At 39.8% G+C, this 12,384-nt stretch overlaps 2 protein-coding genes and 2 non-coding genes across 6 annotated transcripts; 3 read left to right on the top strand and 1 right to left on the bottom strand.

The window, feature by feature from the left end:
- Positions 1–861: 861 nt before the first annotated feature.
- On the top strand, positions 862–3,611 carry LOC126582431 (probable transcription factor At3g04930). Of its 2 annotated transcripts, none has more exons than XM_050246583.1 (2): positions 862–1,941; positions 3,313–3,611. In XM_050246583.1, the coding sequence occupies exon 1, from the start codon at positions 961–963 to the stop codon at positions 1,933–1,935; it is 975 nt and encodes a 324-aa protein (XP_050102540.1). In that variant the 5' UTR covers positions 862–960; the 3' UTR covers positions 1,936–1,941; positions 3,313–3,611. The 2 variants fall into 2 exon arrangements, with proteins under 2 accessions (XP_050102540.1, XP_050102539.1); XM_050246582.1 differs by lacking the exon at positions 3,313–3,611 and adding an exon at positions 2,169–2,648 and having other exon boundaries at positions 863–1,941.
- LOC126584054 (small nucleolar RNA Z266) lies at positions 3,182–3,282 on the top strand. The gene has a single exon (XR_007609972.1). It is a non-coding gene; the product is annotated as a small nucleolar RNA Z266 (small nucleolar RNA).
- Positions 3,612–4,189: 578 nt separating the features above from the next.
- TRNAV-CAC (transfer RNA valine (anticodon CAC)) lies at positions 4,190–4,263 on the bottom strand. The gene has a single exon. It is a non-coding gene; the product is annotated as a tRNA-Val (tRNA).
- Positions 4,264–7,067: 2,804 nt separating this feature from the next.
- LOC126582811 (uncharacterized) lies at positions 7,068–11,643 on the top strand. 2 transcript variants are annotated; one of them, XR_007609599.1, is made up of 10 exons: positions 7,068–7,664; positions 7,762–7,902; positions 8,219–8,407; positions 9,491–9,628; positions 9,718–9,839; positions 9,968–10,100; positions 10,234–10,363; positions 10,492–10,571; positions 10,677–10,903; positions 11,022–11,159. XR_007609599.1 is itself a non-coding variant. In XM_050247017.1 (10 exons), the coding sequence occupies exons 1-10, from the start codon at positions 7,167–7,169 to the stop codon at positions 11,253–11,255; spliced, it is 1,800 nt and encodes a 599-aa protein (XP_050102974.1). In that variant the 5' UTR covers positions 7,070–7,166; the 3' UTR covers positions 11,256–11,643. The 2 variants fall into 2 exon arrangements, 1 of the variants encoding a protein (XP_050102974.1); XM_050247017.1 differs by having other exon boundaries at positions 7,070–7,664; positions 10,677–10,811; positions 11,022–11,643.
- Positions 11,644–12,384: the final 741 nt, after the last annotated feature.

Raw genomic sequence — 12,384 nt, 5'->3', positions numbered from 1 at the left:
TGACATCCATATTTTCATTCAACATTCATTAAATGAACAGTAGTGAGTTTGTCCAATCCAAGCTAATCCTGAGCATCAAACGAGGCCTTAGGCCGTTTGATAAATATTTGATTTTTTTATTTTTAGTTTTCCCTTTTGGTAACATGAAGCTTCTCGCTTAATGCCGTCCAAAGTAAATAGCCAAACAGCGTGCTTAGCAAGAAATATCATCTGGACAAGCCACCGTGCTATCCTATCAAACACAGAGATATGGGACTAGTCCTATCCGTATCCTATCCTAATAAAAAAAAAATGGCATACAACGTGCTCTCCACTTGAGATGGGACTTCAACCTTTCAAGCGTTTATCAAGTAATGAAGCTTCGCAGCCCCATTTGTTATCATAACTTATTTTTTCTAAAGGAAAATGGTTTTCACACATCTGTTCTCATACACACATTTCTTGTTTTGTAGCTGTTAAATTCAACAATTAAAGTAAAATTAATTGTCAGAATTAACAGAGGGTGTACAAAGTTAAAAATGTGTGTGTTGAAATCAGCACCCAATTCTCAATTAATCATCATGTGTCCCCACATTGTTGTTTTTCATTGGAGAAACTTTAAACCCTAAATTTTTTCATTGATTCCGTTTGATTTAAATCTAATTGTAAGAAACAAAGAGAAATGTGTAATAAAATTAAAAAAAATGTCTAGTTATCATTTCTCTTGTACATTCATCTAATATGTGTTTCGTAATGCTTATTAATTTTATTTAAAAGAAAAAAAAAATTGTTACTTATTTATTAAGGAACAATGAACATTATCAATTGAAATGATAGATTTACTTGAAAAAATATATATATATTATCAAGCTCAATATTTATAAGATTTAAACCAAAAACATCTATTCAAACAAAAAGCAAGTCACAAGTCAGCCACTGACTGAACCTTCCACCCAAAACTTCCCTGAGCCAAGGTTAGCCATGGACTCCACCCCTACCCCTACCCCTACCTTTCTTCGCCATTCCCAATCCCAATGCAGCAGCCCACTCCTCTACCCTCCACCCTCCTCCGCTACCAAGCTCCCCATCAAACGCAAAAACCCCGACTCCATTAACCCTAACCCTAACCTCTTCTCTCCCCAACTCCTCAGTGACTTCAACGACGTCGTCCTCGTCCCAACCCCACCAGATTCATATGCCCAAACCCTCAGCACCGCCAGAACGCCCCCGTTTAAGTACCACCGAGTCTGGACCGAGCCCGACGAGCTTCTCTTCCTCCAAGGCCTCCTCGACTGCGCCTCCCATGGTGGCTTCTCCTTCCCCAAAGACCTCCGCCTCTTCTACGGCCGCTTCTCCGCCACCGTCTCTCACTCCTACACCAAATCCCAGCTCTCCGAGAAGCTCCGCCGCCTCCGGAAAAAGTTCCGAGTCGTCTCGTCCCGCCTCACTCGCGGCCTCTGCGAGTCCCAGCTCTCGCCTCACGATCGCGCCCTGTACGACCTCTCCAGGAAGCTCTGGAGCCCCGAGTGCTGGTCCACTTCCCCGTTCGGTAACAGAGAAAAGAGCGACGCCGGAGAGTCTGATAATTTGGCGGCGGCGGATGAGAATCTGAATCAGAATAAGAACCAGAGCGTTTCGGATGATCTCGATGTCGAAAATGATAGCGGCGATGAGGTGAAGACGACGAGCGAGTTGGCACGGCCCATTGCTGCGCTGGCGGCGAAGAGTGTTCTGGACGTGTTTGATCAGTCTCTCAATGAGGTTCGGATGCTTCTTGTTCAACAGGGTGTGCTCTGTTCTGACCCGGTTCGTTTGGCTTCGGGTTCGGGTTCTTCGAATGAGGGGAAGACTGCAATGGACTTCGAGACGCAGTGGCAGCTCCAACGGCTTGCTGAATTGGATGTGTTGGCTCAGAGATTGAGGTTGGTTCTCGAAGACTCGAATCGGTGGCAATGAGTATATGTGAGTATGAGTTTTTCTACAATTACATTTATATTTTGTATAGGGAACTGACATATGATAGTGGAATTGCTGTAGATTGTTCTCTTTATTCTTTCAACACTTTGTAAATTTCGTTCTTATCATCATACAGAACAGAAGGTTTAGGTTTGAATAAGCACATTTAATTCATCTGTTTTTACTCGTTTTGTTAATTGCTTCCAATTGATTTGTTTACGTGATTACATTAGATATCACGAGGGCGAGCCTTGGCGCAACGGAAAGGTTGCTCCTTTGTGACCGAAAGGTCACGGGCTCGAGTCTTGGGAACAGCCCAGGTAAGGCTGCGTACGATAGACGTCCCACCCCCAGCCCTTGTTGACCTGGGGTCGCCCCTTTACCATATTAGATAAACAGGAGGTGATAAACAGGAGGTGATTACTTCAGATATCTTCATTTGCTACTTGATGCATAGTTCTTAAACCCGTAGTCAAGGTTTGTACATGTTAGACATAGAATTCGGCCTTCATTACAATAGGTGGTCTTTGTGTATGTGATGCCAATGTTATATATTAGAGTATCTGTCAATGGTATGTCCTACACTGAGAGTTCTCCACATCGATAGGATTTGATATTTGCATTATCCCAAATTCTCAATGGTGGAACTTCGGCCAGAATTATTTGTTCATTTTCGATCTTCTGAGATATTGAATTAAGTAGTTGGGAACTTACATGATGTACCTTAGACACAAGCACGATTGAATCCACACACTCTCCATCTATGGAGTGGGATTCTAGTAGGTAGTTACCCATCAGATAGGCTAACAGGTTAGATTTATGCCGTTTAACAAGTAAACTTATCCTTCTCAGTATGTAAATCGTGCAACCACAAAGTGAGGGTATTCGGAATGCCTTCCGTGACCATTACAAAGGCAAGTGAGGGGGATTTGCAAATGACACCTTCCTAGTAGTGATTTGCAAATCCCTCCTACATGCCTTTGCAATGCTCATGGAGGGGTTTTCGAATTCCCTTCGTCTAACACTTTGTAGTCTACTCCTTACTAATTGGTCTCGATCCGTTGGGCTTATTAATCCCTCACCCAAACATTGCATTATGGTTTTACTTGCATTCAAATTCTGCTACTTTTACAGTGATCCTTCTAAATACTCGTTCTGCATTTTTTTGGGTTGTTCTAAAGGGCGGCCCTTAAAATCGCCTTACCTTCATACCCATGGAAGTATTTTGAGTCATAGCTGTGCAACAGCAAAAAAAGAGTCGTGATTGAATCAGATGCGTGAAAGAGAAATCCATTTTTTTATGAACTCAATTATTTGAGGCATTTGGATTTGTCTGACTTATCTCCCATCATTATTTTGATTGCTGGCACACCACAGTAACATAGGTGTGGATTCACTTTATGAGGCATGGCTACTTTCTTCCGTCCCCCATCTCCGTATCTGTACGGGTATTGTTTCTAAGTTGCTCCCCGACTTGTCACTTAGTACTACGGTTTAGTTGTATTCCTCTTCACTTGTAACTAAGAGGTCTCAGATTCGATTTTCGTCAAATGTGGGTTTGAATCACATTATTGCTAGCTCATTATGAGGTTAAGCGGTGCCCTCCCCCTCCCTTGGTGTAGATAATATCGTATGTTTTAAAAAAATAAAATTAAATAAAAGAAGTAGCTCCCCGACATTACTCGAGATTCCGGTGTTCTGTGATTGAATTCTGTTTGTGAATTTATCACGTCGTAGTTTCAAAATATATGTGTAATGGAGCATTGACAGATTAGAAATACATCCTATCTTCCATAATGTGAAAAATGGAAATCCCCCAAATACACCAAATAATACAATGCATTGCTTCAGCACCAGTTGGGTGTAAGTCTTGAATTCACATTTTGCTACTACAAGCAAGCAACCCTTGACAATAAACTACATGCACTAATTTGAATGAAACAAAAACAAATGGTGTATTGTATTTGCGTTGTAAACCCTAACACTGTATTTGGATGAGGAAACCAGACATTGCAAACAGTGTAAGGGTAAAAACCGGACATTGCAATTTAACGTGGTGCACTCAAGTCGAGCTACATGCATGTTAATGTTTCAGTTTTTTCACCCGCACTTTTGTTTTTCACGTGTGAAGTCACTCGTGAAGAAAAATGTGCCGGGGAGAATTTCTATTATTTCTACTTGGTTGACTTTTGTAATAAAAAATGTCAAAAAAAGAAAGCTCACATGCTTAGATAAATCGGCAACCTTTCAAAATTGTCTGAGCCCGGGTTCGAACCGGGGACCTCTAGTGTGTGAGACTAGCGTGATAACCGACTACACCACCCAGACGATTTTGTCTAATTTTACTCAATAGCTTTACTTCACTATCTTCACTGGTATTTTTTTTTTTAATTTATTTTGTTTGGTCTCCACTTGGATATAAACTTACCTAACATTGGAAATGACGTGACCGTCTCTTAAGTAATTTACTTAATGCATTTTCATGAATTTAACTTTTTCGATCTCCACTTAGATGTAAACATACCAAACATAAAAAATGACATTATTACGATATTTCAAATCTATCATACACTATCACGTGTTTTTAACTTTCATTCAATTAGCTTAGGATACCCCTACAGTTTAGATTTACATCTAGGTCTAATAAGAGTCTTCCTCCCACTTGAGGTCAAATGAAAATGGTCCATGGAGCTTTGTGCCTTAGTGGTGCTACTTGATTGGCATGCACAAACCCTCAAACTGCATATTGAACAAGTGTCCCGACGAATACCGGATTGGAAAAAGGAATCCGGTCCAAGCCAAACTTTGTAATAGTTGTAACTGCCAAAGCACAAGACAAACTTTCATAGCATTTGCTTTTCCCACCCCGACCCCCACACACCCAGTCACCCACACCGTTGGTTTCTGTAGCATTACATGCATCAAGTTGAGATTTTGACGTTTTGAACCCACTACTTCTCAGCCGTTTGATTTAGGATATCGATACCCAATGTTTAAAGTATTATTATTGATGGAAATATCGATATGCAAATTCATAGAAATATTGATAGATATATCGTTATTGATATCAGTTGCCTTTAATGAAAATGATGGAAATTTGTTAAAAAACATAAAAATGTACAATGAAGCTTTAAGGAATATCATATGGTAGTTTGTCAATGGTTAACCGATATGTCTGAAATATTGACGAAATCTGTCGATTTTAACCAAAATTTAATAATTTTCCCGATATGGGTCCCTTTCCATATCTTTTTCTGATTTTTCGATATTTCCACAAGAATATTTTTTATATTGAATAAATTTCAGACAATGTCGATAACAAGGTGCTTAGATTACTAAATGGATCCTGTGTATTCAATTGTTACTGAAGAAAATTGAGGTTACGCAATAAAATTAATAGGTGATATGCAAAGTAATCAAATTACTTATAAGTACATGTAAGGTCATTCATTTCTCAATTTTGGAATCACTCTCAATTTGGTGCAATTTCAAGTTTAACACGTGAATTGAATGACATGAAGCAGGTATGGTCGTTGGACTTAACAAATGACACAACATTCTCTAATACTATAACAAAAGTTGAGGTTCCACTATTAAACAAATTAGAAAAAAAAATTATCCCGACTACTTATAAACAATGCAAAATCCTTCTATTTTTTAGTGTGAGATTTATCCTCAACCGTTACGCTGCACAAATATGTGTGACGTTACATAACAATTATATGTATTATAAGGCAAAAATTCACATACATCATTATATTATTATCATGCAATGTCAATGTAACGATGACATGTGAGTGATTTTTTCGGTGAGGAGGAAAAGATATGGCGGATGCTGTTGGGGATTTGGGAGAGCGACTGGGGATTAGCGTAACTGCAAATGTCAAAAAAAGTTGCTTCTTACTGGCTTTGCGGCGTGGGTCCCACAATCCCACAATAGAAAACGATATCCTCGTTCGTTTCACATGGGATCTTGCTCTGCCCCCAGTGATTGACTTTAATTACGAAGTTGCCATGAATCGAAATTTGGTACTTATTGCTTTGTGGGTGGGTGGCAATTACAAGTTAGTTTATTGCTCCTTTGAAAATTGCACACTCTTTTTCCACTTGCTGGTTTGAAAAATGCATCGCATATTATAGCATTGATTGTAGCAGGTACTAGGTATTGGTTGAGTTTATTTATGAGTGCCCAACCTTCTAATTACACATTATGGCTAGTGCCTAGTAAAGTCAAACAATGCCCATCATTCAAATTATGCCTTGTGATCAAGGTCTTTAGGCCCCCTTTGGTGAGTTGGATGAGATAGATTGTGACCAATTAAAGTGGATTTGAGTACAGTCTGTTATTTGTTATGTTAAAATATGAGATAGACATAATTGGACATGATAGGTTACGAATCCACAATAGATCGAGTTATCTAACATATCATTACACATGAGTTACAAGTCATGTCTTAAAAGTTCATACCAATCCAATTCTATCCCTAAAGTCCAATCTCATCCAGCCCACCAAACGGGGCCTTTAGAGGATTTGGCCCATTCTATTGTACTCAATTATTACAATACAGTTCACACTTTGTATTGTGACGAGATATTAAAGAAGTTTATTTTAAGTTATTATTATATGAATTATACAAAAATCGTACCAAAAAAAATGCTGAGTTTATTGTACTAAGTTATTATTGAGTGCGGAGTTTATTGTTGTACCAAATTATTAGTATATGGATATCACTTGTAAAAAGATAACGTCTATACAGAAAATATAAGGAAAGATGATCTTAAAATCTGTCGCGATTATTTATTTAAATAAGACAAGCATTGGTACACATAATTCTTAGTTTTTTATTTACCAAGATAGTAACTAAATTTAATGTTGATAAAATGTGGACATTTTTGTGTTACCAGATTCAAGGTTTTGTTTTATCTTTTTACTTAATGGGGTCGATATTCCATAATTTGGTCCGTCATCCTTGTCGTAGGAGATCAGATCTACTGAACGAAACGCATAAATGGCATTCACGTTAAATGGCGAGTGAAATAAGGACAAATCCGTCATCACAATCAATGTGAATAACCCACGTGTCATTTGACGCAGAGTCCCTTTCTCGTCCTCTCTCCTTCAAAGGCCCCCGACTTCCTCCCTCTCATCTCGACATTACTTCCTCACTATCTCAGTCAAGAAGAACCATAAATCTAGAGAGAGAGAGAGAGAGAGAGAAAGGGAAGCCAGCATGGACGAAAGTTCATCGGCACTGATCGAAGCAATTCTCAGAGAGCAAGAGGAGGAGGAGGCACAGAGATATGGCAGAAAGCTCACCCAAAACAGCGACGCTTATGCGTGGCAGACGGTTTCGTATTCGAAGCGAAACCGGAAATCCTCCTCCAAGGCGCTTCCGGCGGACTCCAACGGCGATCTCCACGACGGTGTCGTATCCTCCGCCTCCGACGTGTTCCGGCCGATCGAGCTGCATTCCGAGGAGCGCCGTCGGAGAGTTCTCGAGGCCCAGGCCGCAGCCGTTTCCGGGGACGTCGCACCCGGCGCATCGAAGCGGACTTCCGATGACGACGATGAGGGTGATAGCGATGGTGAGGTGGCCGGGGCGGCCGTCGAAAACGGCGAGGTGAAGAAGGTGAAGCAGAAGAAGCCGAAGAAGCCGAAGGTGACGGTGGCGGAGGCAGCGTCGAAGATGGACGCCGGTGATCTCGGCGCCTTTCTGGCTGATATAACTGTGAGAGATGCTAATCGCTTCTGTTTGTTGTCAAATCTGTAAAATTGGGATTCAATTCTGTTTTCTGATGTTTGGTTATGGGTGTTGGGTTGGATAGGCTTCGTATAATGAGACGCAGCAGGACATACAGCTTATGCGTTTGGCGGATTATTTCGGTCGAGCATTTGCGGCGGTCAGTCCGGCTCAATTTCCGTGGTTGAAGACGTTCAAGGAATCCTCTGTGGCAAAGCTGGTTGATGTGAGTTTTTTCTTACACGTATTTCTGCTTTCGACTTTGAATCTTTTTATTAAACAAAACGAAAAGAAGAAAAAAAGCATCAGACTTTTTAGGAATTGTGGGAAAAGAAAAGAGCTTTTGATAATTTCGTCGTGTTTATCTGCTTATCCGGTGTATTGAATTGTACATGCATGCGGGTTTTCGATAGAATGGGATTGTTTCGAATCATACTCTGCTGATTTTAAACCCCTTTATTTGTGTTTTCAAGTTGTGAAATTTATATATATGTTTCAACGGGTCTCCTAATATCTTATGATTATGTTCATTGTCAAAGCAGATCCCCCTTTCGCATGTATCTGATGATGTTTACAAGATATCAGTTGAATGGATCGGCCAGCGCTCTATTGAAGCGCTTGGATCGTTTGTGCTATGGTCGTTGGACAGCATTCTTGCTGACCTTGCAACTCATCAAGGAGTAGCCAAGGGATCCAAAAAGGCGGTCCAGCAAGCATCTTCAAAGTCTCAGGTAAATTTCAGTTGCTGCATGTATCAGATTCCCCATTTAAAGTGTCACGTAGTGCTGAACTCTTTTGTGCATTCCATTGTCTGTGACAAATTGTAGAAGGTAGATTATCTAACTACTAATGCTGCATCTTCTTCCGAAATTGGAGTAATAATATGAGCAAAAACAGTGTTTTGGCCATGCTTTTGCCTTGAGATCTATAGGACCAGATTTACTCTAAATCTTTCAATCCATATATTTGAGAGATATACTGCATCTACATTTGTAAAACTGCACCGGAATATCGTGTCAAGTAAATATCTTGTAGAATTTTATGTAACTGTATGTATCACGAAGCACTTTGGTGGTGTGGTGTTTGCGCTCTTTATAACCCCTTGTTTCTTAAAATGATTTTATTTGCATTTGCTACTACTATCTGTAATTATTGTTTATCTTTGCTTTCTTTATTTTTTTCCTTCCATTTCAAATATGTTCCTTCTTCAGTGGCTGCATTATAGAGGATGCTTCTGTATGCTAGTATTAATGAACCTTTAGATATCATATAATAGCAGTTCCATGGCTCATTCAAGTTTGTTGCATACGTGATCTGATGCCAAGATTGGCCGCATGTTTTCCTAGTCTACCATCCGGGAGATGCTTGAGATGTTGATTTTTTTAATCATTTGGCAGTTCATTACCCTTGGGGATGTCTTATGCTTTGTCTTTTGGGAAAGAATTTTGCGTCTTTAACAGTATATGCATTTGATGTGATTCTTTCTTTGCTCTAAAATGTTTGAAGGCTGGCTCATCTTTCAGTGTTGAAATTGTATTATGTAACATTGGATCTGGCTACCCTAAGCTTTAAACAGCAATAGTAAGACAACAGTGTTTTTAAAATAGCATCGGAATATGGGGGTTCCAGTTCAAAACTATTGATTACCGAGTTATGTACGCAACAGTTAAATAACTTCTAAAGTAACAAGCCTTTCCACATCCTTGCCTTTTTCTTTTTCCTTCCATTAAATTGGTCAGCATTCTCTTTATCATAACAGTTTAGATTATGTGCTTAAACCGAGTTAGTTATTAGATGTAACCTTGGGGTTGCAGGTTGCCATATTTGTGGTTTTAGCAATGGTATTGCGACGAAGACCTGAAGTACTGATTAGTTTACTTCCTGTAATGAGAGGAAGTCCGAAATATGAAGGCCAAGATAAGCTTCCAATCACAGTTTGGTTGGTTGCACAGGTAAGGCATTGTATTTAAACTTCTTAAAACCATGGTTTGTTCTTTTCTAAAATATGGATTTTTTACTAGGGAAAACATTTATTATGCAGGCTTCTCTAGGAGATCTGGTTGTTGGGTTGTACTTGTGGGTACAATTTCTCTTGCCTATATTGAGTAGCAAGTCAAGTAGTAATCCACTGTGTAGAGACTTAATTTTGCAGTCTGTGGAAAGGTATGACGCCATTTAGATTATCATGAGTTCTACCTTCTTCACCATGCATATGTACGCATGTCTGGCTTCCTTGTGGCATAGACCTATCTACCATGACTAATTCTGTTCCTTTTTCTGTGTGATGTCAGAATTTTGTCTTACCCGAAAGCCCGTCCTATTCTATTAAATGGTGCTGTCAGAAAGGGGGAGCACATAGTGCCACCATCAGCCCTTGATCTCTTGATGAGAGTCTCTTTTCGGACACCTTCTGCCCGAGTTAAGGTGGGCCTCTTTAAGAAGCCTTTGCATGATTGCAAAATTTTCCTTTTAAACATGCTAATCAAGCAGGACCCCCAACCCGTCTTACCCCTCTCAGCCAAAGAAATAATATGTGGAACATTTTGGTTTTGCTAAGGCAACTGAGAGGTTTGAAGCTGTTTATCCAACTTTGAAAGAGATCGCCCTTGCTGGTTCCCCTGGAAGCAAAACAATGAGGCAAGTCACACAGCAGATATTGAAGAATTCAGTTAAAGCTGTTAATGAGGGTAAGCAAGGGACAAAAAAACTTATTTATGTTTACAAGTATTTCCCCTTTGAAATTGTCTTTCCAAGTGAAAAGAGTATGAATTTGGCATTTTCTCTTTCGGAGCTTGATGCATAGAGCACTTTGCAGGCATACCTGATCTGTCTAAGGAAGCAAGTGGCTTATTTATTTGGTGTTTGACGCAAAACCCTGAATGTTACAGGCAATGGGTATGAATTGTGATCATTGTTCTTTTACTTCATATTTTTCTTAAAGGCATTTTACGAAGATTTAAATATCATCAATTTGCTGCGTTGCTATGAATATTGGAACAGGACATACTTTATCTGGACAATCTCGATGCAAGTGTTGTTCTCCTGAAAAAGATATCTGACGAGTGGAAGGAGCACTCTGTTAAACATGCTTCTCTTGACCCCTTGAGGGAAACTTTAAAGAGTTTCAGGGAGAAGGTATTATATTCAGCTATCTAAATGACAAGTCTGCCAAGACCACTATGGGAGTATAATTTTTTTTATACTTCTTTTTTTATAAAGTTCACGAGGTGCGTGGAAAACAATAATTTGAAGTGATGAACCCAGTCTTATGATTCCATTTGCCTTATATTAAGCCGTGGTACCCTGAACCTGTTCTTATGAACTTGTTTTCTGTTTTGGATGTAGAATGATAAAGCATTGGCAGCGGGAGATGATGTTGCCCGCCATTCACTGTTGAAGGATGCAGACAAATACTGCAAACAGATTTTGGGACGATTGTCGCAAGGCCATGGATGCATGAAGAGTATGGTACTTGTTTCTGTTGCCCTCGCTGTGGGTGCTGCGGTCATGTCCCAAAACATACAACCTGGGGACATTAAGAAATTTGTAGCTATGTTTAACTTACCCCCAACTCTCTGAATGGAGGAACTCACCAGTACTTACAGCATACCGGGTTTGATTAAGTCTGGCCCATAACAGTATAGGCAGAGGATGAGCTAAGTTCGACCGACGTAACAGGTTTCGGTGGAATTAGAAGTACAAGCAGCAGCACAGCGTAGCCAAAGTCTGGGTTTTCGGTTTCACAAGGTGTTTGACGCATCTGGTTTCCAGAGTCATAATCTGTCAAGTGAGTCGTTTTTCCTTTCAAATGGACTAAAACTGTATGATGGCGTGTGTTATTCGGGTTTTCTTTATTTATTTTGTGTCATAGAATAATAGTGTGTTAAAATGTGCACATGCAAAATGGTCATAAGAAGGTGGAAATGAATGGTGGAATAAGTGCTTGAATGAAAAGTGCAGTTCTTTTCCTCGTTGTGTTCAGATTTCACATTAGTATGTTTGAAACGAGAGACGGAGAATCCTTAAGGCCTCGTTTGCTGGCCGGGATCGGTTTGGACTTTGTATTTGGAATAGGCGAGGATTGAAGTGGACAAGATGGGAGTCTTCTTGTCGAGTGTTTGGTGCAGTCAACTACGCCGGACTCTGCAAAAATACTTTGATAGTTAAAAATGCATTAAAATGACACTACTGATGGACTACAAGTCCCTCCCTCTCACTTTTACAGTGCATTACCAACACATTTAGCTAAAGTTCATCATCCTAACGCACACTTAAGCCTTGGTTTGGTATTGAGGTGCTTCTAAAAAAAGTGGGTATAAAAAAAAGTTAGGAGTTTTTTTATGTTTGTTAAACATTCAACTTTAGTTTTTTTTTTACAGTTTTGGGTAAAAAAAGGCCAAAAACACAAGCTACAAAACCCAGCTTTGAAAAACCAACTCTTTTTGCTTGCCCAACTTCTGCACAAACCGATTTTGCAAGAGGCGTTGAGGCCTTTTAATGAAATTTTCCAATACCCAAAATGGCTTTTAGCAATTAAATAAATTATACATTATACTTGTCGACTTTCTCGCCGACCCTGCCACGTCTCTCTTCTGTCCTCTCTGACTTTGAGCTTCTTCAGATTTCTGGGACAGAAGAGGCGAGATGTTTGTCTAATTTATGGGTTTTGTTGAAATTCGGGGCCTCTTCGTCGGATTTATGGGCTTTG

Source organism: Malus sylvestris, chromosome 9, assembly GCF_916048215.2.
Source record: "Malus sylvestris chromosome 9, drMalSylv7.2, whole genome shotgun sequence".
NCBI classification, from domain to species: domain Eukaryota; kingdom Viridiplantae; phylum Streptophyta; class Magnoliopsida; order Rosales; family Rosaceae; genus Malus; species Malus sylvestris.
This window is presented reverse-complemented; position numbering and strand designations above follow the sequence as displayed.